Genomic DNA, 21014 nt, shown 5'->3' on the forward strand with positions numbered 1-21014 from the left:
TATTTACTTTCATGTCATCTCTCTTATGAGATATTTACAGGAAGGGAGGTACTGTCGTGGGGCATCTTTAATTCTAATTTTTTAAAATGACAAATTGTTTCACCATAAACAGATAAGTAATACTCACAGCTTTCACACGTACTGCTATCAGTATGCAAAGCGATAACGGCAAAATAATGCTAAAGAGAAAGAGAATACAACAAAAAATAAAAATCAATGCATAACAGTATGTGAATCCTTCTGCAGGTCTTGTGCATGTGTGATGTGCAAGATGACTGACTATAAGCCAACAACAGTACTTACCGCCAAAGTGTACACCACTTCATTTGGAAACTTGTTTGTACCATCCTGTACACCGTAGCTTTGGTCCTGTTCTTAAGCTACTCTGCAGTACATCAACCAAAAGCCAACACCCCTACCCTGCAGGAAATGGGAAAAGAGAAGATAATGAGTTAAGAAAAAATAACACTTCAGTTATCATTACTCATCCTCACCCTACTACATCCCTCTATTGATTCCCTACAGCCTCTATCTCTCCTTTTACTTTCAGGGCAGTAAGAGTGGCAGTGTGGGAAAACTAAGAGCACACCAACAGTCAGCCCATCTTCTTACATCTGAGGTGCAGGTTGTTATTAACAGAATGCATGCAAGTAGGAGAGACTTGGCACGGGGACCGGTAGTGCTTCACCTTGCAGCGAACATCAGTCCTGGTTATTTTTTTTTATTTTATTCTTTTTATTTGCCATCACAGCATTGCAGAATAATACATTAACAAGATAAGTCGGCAAAACACTGTGGCACATCCGCTGCCATGCACTTAGGGCTCCTTTTAAGAAGCCGCGTTAGCGGTTTAACGCGCAAAATAGCACGCGCTAATTTGCCGGCCACGCTAGCCACTACCGCCTCCTCATGAGCAGGCGGTAGTTTTTCGGTTAGAGCGGGGGTTAGCGTGTGCTAAAAACGTGCATGCGATAAAGCCGCTAACGCGGCTTCGTAAAAGGAGCCCTTAATGCAAGGTGACAGTTTTCATTTTCCATTCTTCCACTAAATGCCCAAACTAACAAAGAAAACAAGCTACTTACCTCCAACTCAACTTACACCCCCCTTCACCCCCCTCCACCCACCAAACACATCTACAATCCACTCAACATATACAAGCATTTCTAGTTGTCTAAAGATAATTTATTATTTATTTACTTAAAAATTTATATACCGCATAAATACTATGCGGTTTACAAAATTACATGCATACATATTAAAAATACTAAAACATGTTCCGAAAGAACAAACACAATAAAACATTAACAGTCGCGTTATTTAATCATAACAAATTTTCTCCACTTGTTATCACTTATTGAGAATCCTACTTCTTGCCTTAGAGGTCAAAGATTTCCAAAAAGGTTCCCAGATATCTCTGAAGCTGTGCCCTTGTACAGGATGCTTTAGCCAGTCCTAATTTTAAGTCGTAGTTTCACATATTCTCACTTTGATGAGCCCTTAAAACACCGAACCACCAAAGATGAAAATGTTTAACTTTCCACTCCATTTTCTGCTTGTCTGTTGTCCGATAGCTCTAGCTCCAGGATGGTAGGATGTACCAGTCCTGGTTTTACCACTACTTTCAGTAAATGGTGCCCAAAGTTAGGCTCCGTTAAAATTCATGCTAAGCACCAATTCTGTAAAGGTCACTTGGTGCTTAGTAACCTTTACAGAATAGCACTTAGGGGGTAATTCTAGAACTGGTGCCTAAGTTAATTAACAAACGATGTTTAAAATTACAAAAAAAAACCCCACTGTTAAAGCGTCTACCAGCATCTAAATAATATGCGCCGGAATCGTACCTACGTAGGTGCTTTAGGCTGCCTAATGCCACTATGGGCGTGGCTAATGCCGGAAGAGGCATTAGGTGGCCTAAAGCGTCTAGGTAAATGTGATTCAAAACAAAGAGAGGCACCGGAAAATCCTGGCCTATCTTTTGTAGAGGCGGGATTCTCTATAGGATGCCGTTGCGTGATTTAGAGAATGACAGGGGGACAAATTTGTTCCCGTCCCCGCAGGAATTCAATTTTCCCTCCCCGTCCCCGCGAGTTTTGTTGATGTTGCTGTCCCTGCCCCATTCTTGTAAGCTCAGCCTTAACCGCACAAATTTTGAACACTTGTGATTTTAAAGTGTTTGAGGCGTGTGCAGATGAGGACAGAGCTTGCAGGAACGGGGGCAGGGACAGGAAAAGAACTCACGGGGATGGGATGGGAAAATGAGTTCCTGTGAAGACGGGGAAAAATGTGTCCCCGTGTCATTCTCTAGCCTGATTGACATGTGATCAGCAGCCACTTATTAGGTAGTGCCGATATCAGCGCCCTATAGAGAATCTGGGCCTTAGTATGGATTCCTGCGCCCAACTTTAGGCATGAGGATTTACACTTGCCAAAAGCTGGAGTAAATCCTGGCACCAAACTGATGGCACTTGGGCATGGAAATTCAAGTATTATACCACTGTGCCTAATTTCTGGGAATGTCCCTGACCTGCCCATGCCCCTCTCTACCATGGCCATGTCCCCTTGTGAGTTATGCAATTTAGGCACCCACAGAATACCGCATAGGCAGATCCATGCATAAGTCCTAATTAACTTCAATAATTAACTGTTAGCACCTACTTGACTAATTAGCTTTTGTGTGCATGTAGGATGGATGCCCAAATTTGGGGGATCTATAAAGAATCTGGGGAGGTTCATGTACAAATATGCATTCCTCTATTTCTTAAAAGAAATCAGAATTACGTCTCCATGAATATTGAGACTGTCTACTGGCCCAGAGTTATATGGCCACTCTACGTATTGCTACCAGGTTTGGAAAAGTAGCCTAGTGGTTAAGAGCTCCTCAAGACCCTGCATGAGTTGCATCACCCTCCACTGCTTCAATCAGCAGCTGTGCCTGAATTTCAAGCATGCCTTGAGCTCAGATTTAGAAAAGTAAATAATTAAACCCACATTCACTCTCTCCTAGACCATTTGGTCAACCATTTTCCGCTCTCTGTTACCAACCCCTTTCAGCTGCCCTCAATTTCCCTTTATCTCACAGGCCCCTCCTCTTTCTCTTCAGAGTGTCTTAATCATTCCATTGCACTTCCTTCTTCAAATCATGTGTCTTGCCCACTGGTCCCCCCTCCCTCAGTCTTCATCATCACCCTCATTCTCTTCTCTAGTCTCTCTCTCCATTTTGCTCGCCTTCTTCAACCATTAATACCTCCTCCTTCCTCTCACCTCAGCTTCCCAAGGGGCAGCAGCTGTAGTGCATACAGGGACACTAACATCATAACTTGCTCCTCCCCCCCACATACACTTCTGCTCCTCTCCCAGAAATTAGAAGTGCTCTTCATATTGAGAGAGGGGTGTCAGGTCAAAAGCGCGCCTGAGAGAGGAGGACAGGTAGTTGCTCTCTCAGTATCCTTATGGTGTTTCCTTCAGAGCAGGATTAAGGCATAGGCCTATATATTTAGGAGGGTTGCCCTCGTAAGTCAGCTACTGGCAGAAAAAAACAGGAAGATGTGCGAAGAGGACCAAAGCTCCAACTGTTGACAGAGATCTATTCCCCCAATTTCTTGTGCATTGCCCTCCAGTTACCTTGAGGACTCTGTATGCTGCACTTAACTATTGCTTCCTCTTCTGCTGATTTTTCTCTGCAAGTGTAGGAGTTTTAAAAGGTATTTATATTGCGATAGGGGTCCAACATATCTGTTTACCAAAGGCCCATCAAAGATTAGTCCTGCTCTGGCTTCCTTGAGTGTCTTCCCTTCATTGAAAGAGCGGGAGTGCTAGTCGTATACTACAGTTGTCTGGGATCCATTAGTCTACCATACCAACTGGTGCCATTTTCCATTATATGCATGGGCTTGTAGTTTGGAATGCCCTACTATGAAAAACAAGACTTGTATCTCCATGCATGTAGTGGTAGGGGAACTGGGTGAAACTGTCCTGACAAAAAAATGGAGCCAATCTTGCCTGAAATTTCTAGAGAACTTTACCTGTTTGCAACCATTTTCCCCCTCTTTTTGCATTCCAGTCTCCTTATTTGGGGGTTCTTCCTCTCCCCCTCTGGAATCATCATTGTAGTTTGCCTGCTTACTTGGGGGGGGGATGGGGCAAAAGGGTAAGGAAGTCATATTTGCAGTGGGGAAGGGGGATAATTCAGGTTTTCCACCTGCAATATTTAGGGAGGGGGGGTGCTGCACCGCCTCCCTGTGGCCATTCACAACCATTCTATCTTCAATCCTAGAGTCTGTGGGAAGGTATAAACTAATTACAAAACTGGCACTGAAATAGGTATGAATTAGTTCAGGCATGGGGGGGGGGGCACATTTTCCATTCTGATTACATGGGGAAGAATCCTGGGTCTTAGCCTCAGGAGGGCTCGAGCCCCAGAGTAACCCCTAGAACCAGTCAAGGTTTCCGGATCTCCAATATAAATAAGTATTAGGTGAATCTACACGATTCTAAAGAAGATTGAATTAATGCTGCTCTGCTAAAGCGTTCAGCACTTTTGCAAGCAGCATCACCGAGCTGGGGGCAGCGGGACTGAGCCAACCCTAGCACGGTGCTTGCTTGCAGCTGAAAAAGCCCCGCAAGAGGAGACCACAGACCATAAAATGGCAAAATTGTTCACTGAAAAACCATGAAAACACCCCCCCCCCACCACCACCACCATTCCAGCCCAGATCCATCTAGCAGATGCCCCTTATTCACCTCCTTATCACGAATTCGCAACTTACTACAAAGAAATCCTCGCCGGGCACACTTACTTGCAGCCGTAGATCGCGCCCAGCGCCGTTTCCCCTCCGAGGCAGGTCCCCCCAAACCGGACAGAAAAAGGGGGGGGGGGGGGGCGATGCAGGCAGAAGAGATCGTGCTCTCACGCCAGCTCCTTGTAAGCGAAAAAAGCGGTGCGGCTGTGAGCGAGCCGCTGAGAAAAGCTGGTGGGAGAGGAGAGGGGAGTCGCCCACCGGCCACCAAGGGGAGGGCTGAGCAAGCGGAGCCAACAAATTGCTCCGACTCAGGCTCGCCTCTTTTACTTTTCAGGAGCAGAGCTCCAGGACGAAGAGAGGCTGCGGGAGACCATGTGGGCTTGAGAGGTCGCAGCCCAAGAAGTTAGGAAGAAAGAGAGAGGAGCCCAGCGTCGTCGTCCCCCCCTCTGCACCTGAGCTGCTCCGCGCTTTCTTTGCCCCTAGGCGCGAATCGAAGAGCGCTCGCCGACTATGGGTCCAGGGCAGGGCTTTGGGCTGCTGATCCTGCTCCTCGCTGTCCAAACCCACCTAAGAGCCGAGGCTGCAGTGAGTATACTCTTAATTAATTCTGTAGCAACTTTAGCTCGGGACTTTAGTTTCATTCATGTCAGGCAAAGATCTATGGGACTTGCTCAGTGGGGTGGGGGGAGGAAGTTCTACTGGGATGGACCAGGTACAGTTAACCAGCAGGGGAGTCAGAAGGAAAGTTTTATCTTAAAATATATATAGGCTTTTGTTTTTGAGTAAACTTTATTTATTTTATTTTTTTTTTCTGATGGCATTTAATGGGTTGTTGCGGAATCCTCCTTTGCACATGAGGGATTGCCCAGAGGTCTGCTCCGGGGTCATTTGTGGGTTGTGGTTAAGGGTAGGGTCAGCCTCGAGCCATCGACAGCTACTGAATAACTTGCAAGACGGAGCTCGTTTCCTACGGCGGAGCGTCCAAGGCTCCGACCCTCAAGACCCACAGGGGTTGCCACTTCTCTGGCTCTGACATCACAAGCTTGAATCGTCAGGCAGTTTTCAGTCTGTCTCCTCTTCCCCACCTCCCCGAAGCCTGGGGATGGTCTCGTTCTCAAATGCTATGCACCTCTTCCCAGAGGGCAAAGGCCTCCCCCAGAATTCCATCAGTCTTACCACTGCAGGGTCCGTGTTGACAACTGCAAGGTTTGCATTAGAGGGGCTTTTTTACTCACCCAGTATTTCTATTCTGTTGCTGGTCCTTAGGGTCTTTTGGGGGGCTAGTGTTGTACCAGGAGCTCGTGGGGCCAGTGCAGTCTCACCAGCCTCCCAATATGTGAGACCGATGGAAAATCAGACGTGGAATAGGCCAGAAATTTCCTCTGATTGCATCTTTTGGTTCAAAAAGTAGCCTGTCAGGAAGTCTGGGTGGGCTTTTAACTCCCCCCAAAAATCTCAGGAAGGACATACAAAACTCCTACACATATATTGGAGTAGGAGTATGGCATTACACATATATTGGAGTAGGAGTATGGCTTTACACATATATTGGAGTAGGAGAATGGCATTACACATATATTGGAGTAGGAGTATGGCTTTACACATATATTGGGCTTTTAATAATAATAATAACTTTATTTCTTCTATACCGCCATAATCTTACGACTTCTAGGCGGTTCACAGTGAAGAGAGATGGACAGCCAGCGAATTACAGAATACAAATGGCGAGGATGATACAGTACAGTCAGTGAATTACAGATTACAATTAACTCCCCAGTCTTTTACATTTAGCCTCTCCTTGTATTTTTTTAGCCAAGGAATAATATAATAAGGCCAAAACTAAAAGGGTGCATTGTTAGCCATGATTCCAGCCTCTGTCTTCCCAGCCACCCAGGAGAATTGGCAATCACAGAGTACATGCAAAGTGCAACCCAAAAAGTACTCCTAACACCACTAGAAACCTATTCTTCTGGAAATGTACTTATTTTTAAGTAAAATCATTTATGGCCCACTGATCCAAGGCTCTCAACGGATTCCAATCAAACTTACAGAATTACTCCAATTAACATGAAAGCACAACACGCCTTCCCCCTCGTCCTGTAACTTGGTGCTTACGATTAGGCTCCAAGTGCATTTTTATGCATCAGAGGTACCAACAATTGACATTTACATGTGTTAAGTGTTAGGCGCTATTCTGTAAAATGCCAAAGATGCTCATTCCCCAAATTCTGTATGTGGCACCTAAAAAATCAGCGCTGACTAGAACAGCACATAGCGTGATTCTATAAGAGGTATGGGCACCTTATAGAATCGTGCTAAGCGCCAGTACGTCGCATAACTTTTAGGCACCCGTTTAGGCCAGGGAAAACCTGCACCTAACTTGTACTCCCATCCTGCATATTCTATAACAGCGTGTCTTACATTTAGGAACGTCCATGATCTGCCCATGCTCCACCCCTGGCCATGCCCCCTTTTCAGATTCGTGCACTAAAACTGGTGTGTACCTTTTATAGAATTGCATTTTCCAGGTTGTAAACATAATTTCTAATTAGTGTCAATTATCATCAATTATGAGGTGTTACTTGCCAATTGTCAGCGCCAATTAAGCTTGTTAAACAATTACGTTGTCTGCCCAAATCAGCTGTATGCACCAATTTGAACACACAATGTAAGGCGCCATATATGGAATTTGGGGTGGGTCATGGGCGTGGCACCAAGTGATATATGGTACACTGGGGAGCACCAGCTTACACCAGCCATTGACCTATCATAAGTGGCCATGCCTAACTTTTAGTGCGCCAGCGTGGCTGTGCCATTATACGAGGGGGGTGCAGTAAAGTTCTCAACCCAACCAAGAAGAGAATGATGTGGATATGGTTCAATCAATGATCTGAAACAATATCAAAGTATAGAATTTAATTTCTGCAAATTGTCACTTAACGAAATAAGATAACACTCTTTTCAACTACAGTAGCAAAATAATGCTTGGATTTAGGAAGTTGGTTGGTTGGGCTGAGAACTTTTCAGCACCCCCTGGTAGAACAGGTGTTCAGTGCACCCTATTGTGACACATGCCAGGTTATAGAATTGACCCCCTTACTGGTTACAAGCTCATAAAATACAATTATTCTGAATACATATACACAGTGTGCTGAATGCTCTGCGCTGCTCCCGACCCTCATAGGAACTCTATGAGTGTCGGGAGCAGCGCAGAGCATTCAGTGTGCTGGCCTGCGCTAAAAACCACTATTGTGGTTTTGTTAAAAAAAAAAAAAAAGGGTGGGTGAGCGAAAAAATATTTCCTCCTATTGGTTTTAAAAGTATTTCCATGTAACTTCATTAAGTGTCCCCTGGTCTTTGTACTTTTTGAGAGAGTAAAAAAAAATCAATTCACTTTTACCCATTCTATACTACTCAGGGTTTTGTCCACCTCTATCATATCCCTCCTCTACGGCTCTACCATTTATTTTCTACGCTGAAGAGCCCTAACCTCTTTAGCCTGTCCTCATATGAGAGGAGTTCTGTCTTCTTTATTGTGCTGGGTGCTCTTGTTTGAACTATTTCTAATTCTGCTTGTCTCAGGCTGGAAATGTCTACTATACATCTACTATACATCTATACATCTATAGTTCTAAGGCAAGTCTTTCCCAAAAAGGAATGCCTTCACTGTTTTTCTAAAATCAGGAGCAATTTAGAAATGCTTTGATATTTTACAGCTGAGATCAATTGGGGATTCTAATTGCACATTATTATTTTAAGTTAACATAAGTTATTTTTTTAACTTATTTTCTCTCCTGCTGGCATGGCCAGTGGAATCGTTTGTGACAGGAAACGGAACTTTGGTACTGGTAACCAGGCAGATCTGTGAGGAGTATAACTTTTTTTTTCCCCATCAAATGTCATGATTTAACAAACGATACAATTCAGTAGAGTTGGAAGAGATGCATGTATCCTGGCTATGTTTTCTGATCACCATGCGTAATGTAGAATTTATTAGTTTATATGCATTAAAGAAAACATAGGGCTGGCATGCTGTGTCAGAATATACCTTTGTTCACTAAGAGTGTGTCATTGAAATGCCTGGAATGGATGACCCTAGAAATGATAAACAGGGTGTGGTTGGCACACTGGAGCTGCCTAACAGTAGCCCACAGTCTGTGAGGTAACAGAACAACCTGAATGAAAGGGAGTAGACAGCTCAGGGCGGCAGGGTGGAGCAAAGGCAGAGCAGGAACATATCCTCCCAAATAGTGGTTTTTAGGTGAGGAATAGAGAATGGATCTTTTTCTTACCAGATGTGAGATGCATTCAGGAGACAGACTTAAAAGTTTCTGGTTAGGGAACATTAAATGACACAGTTCTTTGCTCAGTACTTTTTAGTATACAAGACAAATTGTCATAGTGAGCCAAAACTGAGCAGCAATTCAAAAATAATGATTAAACTTTTTGGAAATAATTCTCTCCTTTTCCATTCTGTCTTCACTTCGTTGTTCCTCTAATTTATATTTTTCTCCAAAATCCAGTCTTTTTGTTCTTGCTCCTTTCTATATCTCTTCCTAGGTGTCAGGTCAAAAGCGCGCCGGGACAAAGGTGCGCGCAGACAATTGAGCGCAGCGTGGAGGTGCGTGCCGCAGAAAATTACTGTTTTTAGGGTTCCGACGGGGGAGGGCGTGGGGGGGAACCCCCCCACTTTACTTAATAGAGATCGTGCCGCGTTGTGGGGGCGTTGTGGGGGGTTTGGGGGGTTGTAACCCCCCACATTTTACTGAAAACTTCACTTTTTCCCTGTTTTTAGGGAAAAAGTTAAGTTTACAGTAAAATGTGGAGGGTTACAACCCCCCAAGCCCCCCACAACGCCAGCGTGATCTCTATTAAGTAAATTGGGGGGGGACTCCCCAACAAAACCCCCCGTCGGAGCCCCTAAAAACTGTAATTTTCTTCGGTGCGCACCTCCGTCTTGCGCTCAGTTGTCGGCGCGCGCCTTTGTCTTTCGCGGGGTTGTCTATGAACCCTCTTCCTATCCTACTGTCAGGGATGGATTAGCACTATATTGGGCCTTAGGCAAATATATATTTGTGCCCCCCCCACCACCACCAAGGCTCCCCCCCAGATTTTTATTCATCTCTCCCACTCTCCCAAAGATTTCAGTTCTCTAGAAGTGGCAGGGAAAAAGTTCAGAGTCTAGTTGTGGGTGTGGAGGAAGCAACAGTTTGTGAGTAAGCACGGGGACTAGGCAAGCAAAGCTTTGAATGGAGTGCAGTGCTTAAGGCCAGAGAGCTGCAAAATTGCCTACTTCCAGGAGGGACATTTTGGACCAAGTGTGGATTTCTGACGACTCTGTTCTGGTGCATTATGGGATCGGAAAGGCTGATTTCAATGGGTAGAATCAAAACAGCTCCTGAACTGGGTTGTGAGCTCAAGAACTAGACTCACCAAAAAGTCCACCTCCTGGAAATGTGCAACTTGATAGCGCTGCAGTAATGGATTGGTAGTTGGGTACATCATTTTCTCCCTCCATTGCCTCTAGCATAAAGCAGAGATGCCAAAGGTAGACAGCCCCAAAGAGTGAGATTCATGGGCAGTATATAAATGTATAGTTTTAGATGTTATAAAAACTTCAGAAACGGAGCAGCAAAATAATATATTAAGTTTTGTTTGGTGCTTCTAAAAAGATATAGGTAGAGAGGAGGTAGTAATGGGACAGTTTTCAAAGGAATTGTCCCAGGTAAATTACTACTAATTATTTCTGTAGTGCTGCTAGACACAGTATATTATTAACCCCCCTTTTTACAAAACCATAGAGTGGTTTTTAGCACTGGACGTGGAATGGAAAACAAAGATGAAAATGTTATAATGCCCTTGTATCATTCCATGGTATGCATCTTGAATACTGTGTGCAATTCTGGTCGCCGTATCTCAAAAAAGATATAGCTGAATTCATAGGCAGTGGAATGCTTTTTTGTTTGGGGGGTCTCCAAGGCTCTGCCCAGACTCCACCCAAGCTCTACCCCTAACCCCACCCAAGTTCTGCCACTGACCCCACCCCCATAATAATGATGATATTAATTTTAGTACCATTTTTTCCATTCATTTTTCAAATATGCACACAGTATAATCTTATTAACAACAGATAATGGTTAACCACAAAATTAAACTACACAAAGCACACTGCATGCTTCTCAACATTCATTCCTACCAGAACACCTGGCCTTGGTCACACATGCAGAACACAGATAATAACCCCTATGCAAACACAGGACCACAAACTAAAAATACTATTATACACAAATGAAACCCTAAGATACTAGACTGTACATCAGCGGTCTCAAACACGCGGCCCGCGGGCCACATGTGGCTCTCCAAGATTTTTTTGCGGCCCGCGGTCTGGACTGGATCATTCCCTTCCTTTTGGAGCAGCAACGGGTCTGGCCGGTTCATTCCGTTCATAGCCGCGGGTTGGCGGCTCCTTGCGCTATTCGCTCCTGCATCGGAAGCCTCTCTGACATCACAACATCAGAGAGGCTTCAGACGCAGGCGCGGATCTCGCAAGGAGCCGCCACCCGCGGCTTTGAATGGAATGAGCCGGCCAGACACGCTGCTGCTCCAGTGGCGTACCAAGGGGGGGGGGCGGTCCGCACAACTGGTCACCCTCCACTGTTCTTCATAGAGTACGGCTCGCGGCTCATCTAGAGCAGGGGTACCTAACTGCTTCCCTACCCTTCTCACCGTCGGCACCATACTCTATGATCTCCCTGCTTCTCTCGCCGCCCGACCTCAATTCTGACATCGAGAGGACGTTCTGGCTAGCCAATCGCTGCCTGGCTGTCCTTTCTGATGTTAGAATTGACGTTGGTCGGCCCCGTGGAGATCTCGGCCTGTTCCCGATGGCGCCAGCAGCAGCAGCAGCCTATTCCCCGGCGGCGGTGGCATGGGGGAGGGCAGGAAGGAAGAAAGAAAGAAGGGGGGGGGGCAGGGAGCCAGAAGGAAGAAAGAAAGAAGGGGGGGGGCAGGGAGCCAGAAGGAAAAAAGAAATAAGGGGGGGGGACAAGGAGCCAGAAACAAAGCAAAAAATGGGACAAGGAATCAGAGAGACAGACATAGAAAAAGAAAGAAAAAGTTGGGGGAGGGAATGAGGTCTGGAGTAGAGGAAGCATACAGGAGGCTGAAAGAAGAGACGAAACACTGGATGCACAGTCAGAAGAATAAAGTGCAACTAGAGACTGATGAAATTACCAAACAAAGGTAGGAAAATTATTTTATTTTCAATTTAGTAATGGAAATGTGCCAGTTTTGAGAAAGAAAAGATATTAAACTTTAAATGTGAGTGCTGCAGAAAAAAATAGAGTACTTGGAGGGCCGCAGAAAAAATAGTTAATGTCTTATTAAAGAAATGACAATTTTGCATAAGGTAAAACTGTTAAAGGAAAGTTTTATAAACTATAAAGAGTTTAACCTCATGCAAAATTGTCATTTCTTTAATAAGACATTAACTATTTTTTTCTGCGGCCCTCCAAGTACCTACAAATCCAAAATGTGGCCCCGCAAAGGGTTTGAGTTTGAGACCACTGCTCTACATGCATTGTAACACCTGAGAAATAGAAATAAATTAATTTCTTCCTGAACAGTGCAAAATATAGATAGCAGATATAAATTCTCAAAACTGACACATTTCAGTCAGTAAATTGAAAATAAAATCATATTCCTTACCTTTGTTGTCTGGTAATCTAATCATCATTTCCTAGTCTGTGGTTGCACTTCTTTCTGTCTGTGCTCTTCTGTTTCCATGGACTTCTTATCCATTTGCTGTTTTTCTCTCCTTCACTTTCTGCCCTACATTCATCTTTGGCATTAACTTTTAACATTCAATGTTCTTACATTTTTCTGCTTTCTTCTCAAAATCTACTTTTCCATGTTTTACTTTCCCTTCCCATCTATCCATGTGTACTATCTTCTCTCTTTCTTTTCCCCTATTCCCATCTATCCCATAAGAAGCATTTCTTCTATCTCTCTCCCTGCCACACCCATTGCTGTGCACCATCTCCTCCCTCTCTCTCCAGTGGTCTGAAATCTCTGCCTTCTCCCTTATCCCCTCATATGGTCTGGCATCTTTCTCCTCTCTCATGGTCTTGCATTTTTCTCTCCTTCTCTCCCTCTTCCCATGGTCTAATATCTCTCTCCTTTCCTTCCTGCAGTCTGGTATCTCTTTCTTCTCTCCTTCCTTTCTCTGGTCTGGCATCTCTATTTCCCCTTCCAGTGGTCTGACAGCTCTCTCTCTCTCTCCTATCACCCTTCCCCAGAATCTGACATCTCTCCCTTCTTTGAGTCATCTGTCCTCCCTCCCAGTGTAATATTTCTCTTTCCCTCCTCTCCACCAATATCATGTCCAACAATTCTCCCTCTTTCTATCTTTCCCCATGTATATCATTTCTCTTTCCCTCCCACTCCATTTTTTTCTCTTCCTTCTCCCACTGGCATCATCTCTCTTTCTCTCCCTTCCCAGCACTCCATCCATGCAGCATTTCTCCTTTCCAACTCCCAGCTCATGCACCTGTAATTCCCAACCCCCTCCCAGTCTGTGCAACATCTGTCCTTCCCAATCCCCTCCCATCCCAAGCAACATCTGTTCTTCCCTACCACCCCCACCCCCTCAGCCCAGCATTGCATCTGGCCTCCCTGTCTTCCCAACCCCTTACCCCCCAGCCCATGGCTTTCACACCGTGCAGCTCTGGACTCCCACACACTTGCCCCCCTCCTGGGTCATTGTTATTTTAAATGTTCTGGCAGCCATGGCGCAGTGTCCAGGAGATGAGCCTTCTGCCGTCAGCCTGCCCCGGAAGTCTTAATTCAGCAGCGGCCAGTATCCTTTCCCCTTATGTCTCTCTCTCCTTTCCCTGCACACCAATTCCATCAGCATCTGCCCCCTTTCTCTCCCTCCACCACCTTTCCATACTACCCTGCTCCCTTTTTCTTCCCTCCACCACACTTCCATACTACCCTGCCCCACCACTCTTTCATGCTCCTTTCTCTCTTCCTCCAAACCAATGCCATGCAGCAAGGTCCCGCGATGACTACTGTCACACCCTTGCTCTCTGAGAACACCTTGAGCCGTCGGGTAGTGACATGAAGCTTGCTACTGGCGTGGTCCCTTTAGAATTAGGGTCACCTTTCAAGTTGGTAGTCGCTGGCAAATGCCCCACTAAGCTTATTCTCCAAGGATTTTGAAAAAAATCACACTGTCAGAATGGCCTTGGTGAAAACATAAGCTTTTATTCGGCCACCGGCCGTGGAATTACTGTGCCGCTCCGGGTTTTCCTGGGAGCATGCACCTCATACAAAAACAACAGAAAAAGTTCATTTCACTCTTAGTCACCCAGTAAGCAGCTCTGGACTTGATTGGTAAAACACATACAGTCCTTAATATGCCCTGAGGCTAGGCAGTGAAACAGTTGACACAAATAACTTTCTCCTGTAGCTTTGACAGAAGAGGCATTCCTGTTCGTGACTGAGGAATATGTTGTGCTGTCCTGCAGTGCATTCACTCTCTCTAGCTGGGTTGAACTTTCTCCCTAGTCCCGAGCAGGCTTTTCCCTGAGAGGGTTAATTTCCTTCTTCCTACAGGCAGGCAGACTAATTGAATTAGTTAGTTGCTAAGGCACTATCTTAACAGCTGGGCACTTCCACGAGTGTGGAAGTCAGGAAATTCTGGACTTTAAACTAGCCAGCATGGCGTTTGGTTCAGCTGAGACCATAACCTGAAGAGGAAGTTACTGTATCCTTTCTCAATTTCAGCAAACCAACAGGTGAAATTGCAGTACAGGATTATTTCCCTAGTAACTCCCACAGTCATTAGTTCAAAGAGCCAACAGAGAAATACAGCCAAAACAAAGCTCTGTTAACAGACCTTTTCAGGATATTCAGCTCTCCATTTCCTCTGGCCAGCTTTCCTGTATATCCCCACTTTCCTCCAACACCATGGGTTCTGGGGGAAGGAATTCGGTGGCCAAATTACCAGCCTGTTCCTCAGTCATTTCCCAGTCAGTGCTGAGGAACTGCTCAGCCCCGTCCTGCCTCTGCTCTACTGCCAAGCCTCGTTCTGCTCCTCCTCCTTCCTCCTTCTGCTCTCTAACGAGCCTGGCTTTAAGCTGAGGGGAAGAACCACTCCCCCCTGGCTTTGGATGGGGGAAGGGAATTCCTTCCTCAGCCCATGCCGTTTCTCTGAGGGGAAACTGCTTGTGAGCTTTCTGCCTTACCGGCAATGGAAAATAGCAAGGCAGCTTCTTCCTGCCTGGCTTTGGGACTGCTTCAGGTAAGTCTAAGCCTTCCTGCTCTATTTCCATTTCATTGTCACTCACCAGGTAGTCAGCTAATTTATTGTCCTGGGCACTGACCTGGTCAGCCCTTCTGCACTGGGGTTTATATACTTTCCTTAATTTCCCTGTGGCAAACCTTGGGAAAGACGTCCGTTTGTCACACTACAGCTGCCGGGTGTGCTCCGGAAGAAGTAAGTGATGTCAGAGTGAGTGGACTGGCAGACGCGGGGAGTTGCTGCAAGGTCCCGTGATGTCCGTGACTGCCGGTCCATTCCCTCCATCACTTACTTCCGGAGCAGAGTCAGCAGACGTAGTCATCACAGGACCTTGCAGCAACTCCCTGTGTCTACTGATCCACCCCTCTGATGTCACTTACTTCTTTCCAGCAGAGCCGGAAGACGTAGTTATCGTGGGACCTTCCTGTACCTCAGTGCAGCTGCTGACTCTGTTCCGGAACAAGTATGTCGGAGGGGGTGGACCGCCAGCCAGGCTGAGGTGAAGGTCCCGTGGCAGAGTAGGGCGGGAGGTTCCGGGGCGGTTTGCCCCTACCACCACTGATCTGGATTGCCAATTTTTGGGAAGGCCATGGCCCCTGTGGTCCCCCCCCCCCCACACCCGTTCTGGTGCCTATAGCAGAATTAGATAAATAACAGAGAGAATAACAAAAATGATAAAAGGGATGGGACAACTTCCCTATGAGTAAAGGCTAAAGACACTAGGGCTCTTTAGCTGATGGCCCAGGGGAGATATGATAGAGGTCTATTAAATACGGAGTGGAGTCACTTGTTTACTCTTTTCAAAAATACTAGGACTAGGAGGCATGTAATGAAGCTACTTAATAATAGATATAAAACAAACTGGAGAAAATATTTCTTCACTCAACATGTAATTAAACTCTGGAATTCGTTTCGAGAGAATGTGGTGAAAACAGTTACCTTTTCAGGGTTTAAAAAATGTTTGGATAATTTCCTAAAAGAGAAGTCCATAAGCTATTATTAAGATGGATGTGGAGACATCTACTGCTTATTCCTAGGATAAGCAGCATAAAATTTGTTTTTACTCTTTGGGATCTTGCCATGTACTGATGACCTGGATTGGCCACTGTTGGAAACAGGATACTGAGCTTGATGAACCTGTGGTCTGTCCCAGTATGGCCGCTCTTATGTTCTTATGTTAAATGGGAGGGGAGAGGCACCAGCCTCAGTGACTAGGAATATGAGCTGTTGAAAGAAAAGTAGCATTACCAGCTTTTAGTAAAAAAAAAAAAAAATCCCTAGAATTATTGGTGGGAAACTATTTTGAAAACTTAGGGAAATAATTTGCTTCCTTATTTTCCCTTTACAGTTTTTTTTTGTTTGTTTCAGCGATTATTTGTTTTTTTTCATTCATTTGTTTAGTTCTCTTTCTTCCTTCTGCCTGCCCTCATTCCTCCTGTCTCCCTCTTTCCTTCACCTTGTTTTCCCTTTACTCTTCACAGCCTTTTCTTCCCAGTGTGGCTCAGCAGCAGGGTGGTGATTCCACCTCTGTACAGCCCAGCATCAGGAGGCTTCCCTGGGCAGAAACCAACATTTGTTTCTCCTGGGCCAGCAATGACTACTCATGAGGGGGGGGGGAGGGGGTGCCAGATACCACATTTTAGCTGCCTGTGCAAACTGACATCTGGGATTTGTCTACCTCTGACTAGACCCATTGATGAAAACCAGTTGATTGGAAAAATTTTACTAATATACTGCACTGAACTGATCTCAACACAATCCACTCCTTAAGTACTTGTATGTGACATCCTAGTCTCGATCCTTGAGGTTGTGGGTTCAAATCCCATGCTGCTCCTTGTGGCCCTGGGCACTTAATTCTCCACTGCCCCAGGTACATTAGATAGAGTGTGAGTCTACCAGGACAGATAGGGAAAAATGCTTGAGTACCTGAATATAAACCACTTAGGCTATAAGTGTTAAATAAATAAATAACAAATACTCCATACCTGTTCACTAAACTCACAGCATGGCCAACATTTGAAGGGAGGGAGAGGCAAAACTTTGTACCATGTTCAGGCTGCAAGCTCAGTGAGGGTCTGAGATTTGAACCAAAAGAACTAGTGTTATTGGTATCGCTGTAATACTGATGTTACTTAGGAATCCTGGTCCCTGGGAAGTTATTCTCATCTCAGCAGAGTTCTTGCTAAGAATGTGCCCCAGTATCAGCAGAGTGTTCCTAGACAACAAAGACAATAAACGAACAAGTAGAATAAGAAGTACAAATATGTCTTGACTTTATTCTGCATGAAGAGTCTTTCAGAACCTAAAAAGGGAAGAGTGCCCCTTTCTTACCAAATCCTTCATGCTTATGGCAGCAGGCACAATGCAGATGGCCAGTTCAGCACAACTATTTTATCACTCCTTCACTTTCACTTTCAATTGTGTTAGCCCAGAAGAAGTCTTTGCCTTCAACTTGCAAATTTTAATTATTTTATACATCTACGTTCATTCTCCATATGACTCTCTATTTGTGATACATAGGATTTTTTTCAGACCCCTGAGGAAGGAGTGTTTCTCCAAAACACGGACCGCATTGTATATGAGAGTCATTCTTTGGATTACAATTTTATATAGTGCTTTTAATAAACATTCCTGCACCTTGTACATTGCCATCTTCAGTCTTTTTTTGTTCTTGGTTCTCACTCCTTCCTCCTGGATGTTGGATGATTTCTTGATGTCCTTCTTCTGGCTTTCTCTCTTCAGGAGCCATGTTGTATTCCCTTATGATATCACATTCACTACCTTCCATAAATGACTATTTCTTGCACTTCCTATTGGTGTATATGTTACTGCCTAAAGTTTAATTGCATTCTTGATATTTGCTTTTCCTACTCTAGTTACAATATGCCTAGGTTTTAGGCAGGAATGAAAATGTTAAACTAGCTAACTAACTAAATAGTTGAAGGACAGTACATTTTGATAAACTAGGTACTTAGCATTTCTGTTTATATATCAGTGTACTGCCCTGCCCAAAGTTACCAAAAGACTTCATTATTTTTATTTATTTGGTTTTATATCCTGTCCTCCCCAGAAAGCTCAGAACGGGTTACAGCAAGGGTCTCAAAGTCCCTCCTTGAGGGCTACAATCCAGTCGGGTTTTCAGGATTTCCCCAATGAATATGCATGAGATCTATGTGCAAGCACTGCTTTCAATGCATATTCATTGGGGAAATCCTGAAAACCCGACTGGATTCCGACCCTCAAGGACCAGAGTTGCCCACCCCTGGGTTAGAATTTGCCTTACATTAGGGTTACCATTAGCAGTGAGAGGGGTTGCTGCTTTACAATCAAGGTGTAAAGTTTGAGAAATCAATCTAATAGTACAATCTATCTGATAGTACTGTTAACATTTATAGGGTTACAATATACATTACATAGGGATACCAATGTGTGAAGTTACAACTATATAATCAAGGTGTGCAGTTTGCGAAATCCATCAAATAGTACAATCTAAACACATATGAAATAGCTTAGCATAGACATGACAGACATGACAAATAATTTGGCTACCATCATGTCCCATGAGCGGTCATTCTTTAAGCACGGATGACATATCTACAAATATCAGTTGATTTGGCCGCAGTCTGTAGCGGATTCCTCAGGGACAGTTTTGGTGGAAGAGGAAAAGGGGTAGGCAAACAGGTAGGTTTTTATAGCTTTCCTGAAGTTTAGAAGGCCCCGAAGGGATCAAGTTTCAAGTTTATTTCAAATTTACTATACCGCCCACTCAAACCTTCTGGGCGGTGTACAAAATACCTTAATATTATACCAATTAAAAAATAATTTAGGCTAAAACAGACCAGGGAGAGAAAAAAAAAATAATCAAAAAATGATTTACAGATACGGACGGACAGGAACAAAAGGATCTGATGTGAGGAGGTAGATTATTCCATAGGTTTGCAGAAAATGGGAGTAAGATCTTTTGCAGGCAGTTTGGAGCTGGAGGGTTTGACCTGGGGGTATGTGTAGGCCTATTTTATCTTGGGAGCGTAGCGACCTTTTAGAAGTGATGGGCAAAAGTTTGTGTGAGAAGTAGCTGGGTACTATGTTGTGGGATGATTTATATTCTAACACTAGTTCTTTGAAGATGCAGCGTTTGGTTATGGGTAACCAGTGAGCCACGGTTAGAGCTGGGGAGACAGGGTCGCAGATTTTAAGTTTCTTTAGTAGCCGGATTGCTACGTTTTTGAACTCGCTGAGTGGCAGTTATTCAGAGTAGTGAAGACACAGAAGGATTGCAAAGACCTGCAACGTGACATAATCACGCTCGAGAAATGGGCTGCGAGAAATGTGGCAAATGAGGTTTAGCGTGGATAAGTGTAAGGTGATGCCTGTCGGTAACAAAAATCTTATACATGAATACAGGATTTCCGGTGCAGTACTCGGAGAAACCCCCCCAGGAAAGAGACTTGGGAGTACTGGTCGACAAGTCAATGAAGCCGTCTGCGCAATGTGCGGTGGTGGCAAAAATGGTGAACAGAATGCTAGGAATGATTAAGAAGGGGATCACGAACAGATTGGAGAAGGTTATCATGCCTCTGTACCAGGCCATGGTATGTTCCCACCTGGAATACTGCGTCCAGCACTGGTCACCATACATGAAGAAGGACACAGTACTACTCGAAAAGGTCCAGAGAAGAGCAACTAAAATGGTTAAGGGGCTGGAGGAGTTGCCGTACAATGAGAGATTAGAGAAACTGGGCCTCTTCTCCCTTGAAAAGAGGAGACTGAGAGGGGACATGGTTGAAACAGTCACGATAATAAAGGGGATAGACTTAGTAGATGAAGACAGGTTGTTTACCCTCTCCAAGGTAGAGAGAACGAGAGGGCACTCTCTAAAGTTAAAAGGGGATAGATTTCGTACAAACATAAGGAAGTTCTTCTTCACCCAGAGAGTGGTAGAAAACGGGAAAGCTCTTCCGGAGGCTGTTATAGGGGAAAACTTCCTGCTGAACCAGAACGTAGGCAGGTAAGGCTGGTCTCAGTTAGGGCACTGGTCTTTGACCAAAGGGCCGCCACGGGAGCAGACTGCTGGGCGCGATGGACCACTACTCTGACCCAGCAGCGGCAATTCTTATGTACTTATTTTAAGACACATTACTCTTGTAACATTCTAATAGAAAAAAGTTTGTTTTTTTAGGCTCCAGCTATCACCTATTTTTATGTCCAAGGACACATGCCTTTCATACTGTCTCGGGGATCTTAATAAATCTCAGACATTTCTTGCAGTTGGAAACTTTGCATCGAGAATCCCAGGCAGCCTCTTGCTCACTTTAAAGTTTCAGAAGCAAAAGGCTGTAGCTCCCGTGCAAAGGATTTTGGGGGCTCTGGGAGTCTATTGGTGACAGCTGCCACTGGGTTGTTCTCCTCTAATTCCCACTGCTTTGTAGGAGAGGAATAGCAAGAAGATACATTGATACTCAGTAGCAGTTGATTTTCCTGCCATAAGCTGGATTCTGAAGAGCTGGATTCCGTGGGAGCAGTTCTATAGCACAGCACCTCCATTTAGGGTTCCCAATGCTGCATGAGGAACACATGGTGCCATGATTCCTTTATAGAATACTAGCATAAAAGCCCACATTGAAGCATCTAATGTGTTTTGTTTTGTTTTTTAAAGTTTATTGAAAATCAGGAGTAATACAACGAAGCAAAAATGAAATAGAACAAGATAGCAAAAAGACATAATCACATACAGCCAATAAACAAACTCCCAATAGAGAAAAACAAACTACCGTAGTAAAACGTCCAGTGTTTATACAGGTTTTTAATATAGGTATGAGTAATAACCACCCCCCCAAGCAAAATTAACCACCTGTGACAGGGAAGAATGCACCAAGAGGAAGCCCAAACCAAAAAGTGATCTGTAACAGTAGTAATGACCAATGAACTCAAGAAGGACAAGCCAATAGAAAAGGGGCCCAAATCGCCTC

General features: G+C 44.6%; 2 protein-coding genes across 4 annotated transcripts in view; one reads left to right on the forward strand and one right to left on the reverse strand.

The window, feature by feature from the left end:
- The window catches only part of COL4A2 (collagen type IV alpha 2 chain), a 426713-nt gene extending 421349 nt beyond the window's left edge, over nt 1–5364 (reverse strand). Inside the window, exons 1-3 of one of the 3 annotated variants that reach the window (XM_033949645.1) lie at nt 5192–5364; nt 304–420; nt 128–179 (exon numbers count right to left, since the gene is read on the reverse strand). In XM_033949645.1, the coding sequence (XP_033805536.1) occupies nt 128–179; nt 304–347 (96 nt within the window). In that variant the 5' untranslated portion in view covers nt 348–420; nt 5192–5364. Of the gene's footprint in view, nt 1–127; nt 180–303; nt 421–4796; nt 4972–5191 lie in introns of those variants that run through there. The other 2 variants (XM_033949646.1, XM_033949644.1) reach the window with 2 other exon arrangements.
- Nucleotides 5094–21014, forward strand: part of COL4A1 (collagen type IV alpha 1 chain) — a 347504-nt gene continuing 331583 nt past the window's right edge. The window contains exon 1 of the mRNA XM_033949647.1: nt 5094–5324. Coding sequence (XP_033805538.1) covers nt 5250–5324 — 75 coding nt within the window. The 5' untranslated portion in view covers nt 5094–5249. The remainder of the gene's footprint in view (nt 5325–21014) is intronic.

The sequence above is a fragment of the Geotrypetes seraphini genome, chromosome 6 (assembly GCF_902459505.1).
Source record: "Geotrypetes seraphini chromosome 6, aGeoSer1.1, whole genome shotgun sequence".
Lineage (NCBI taxonomy): Eukaryota > Metazoa > Chordata > Amphibia > Gymnophiona > Dermophiidae > Geotrypetes > Geotrypetes seraphini.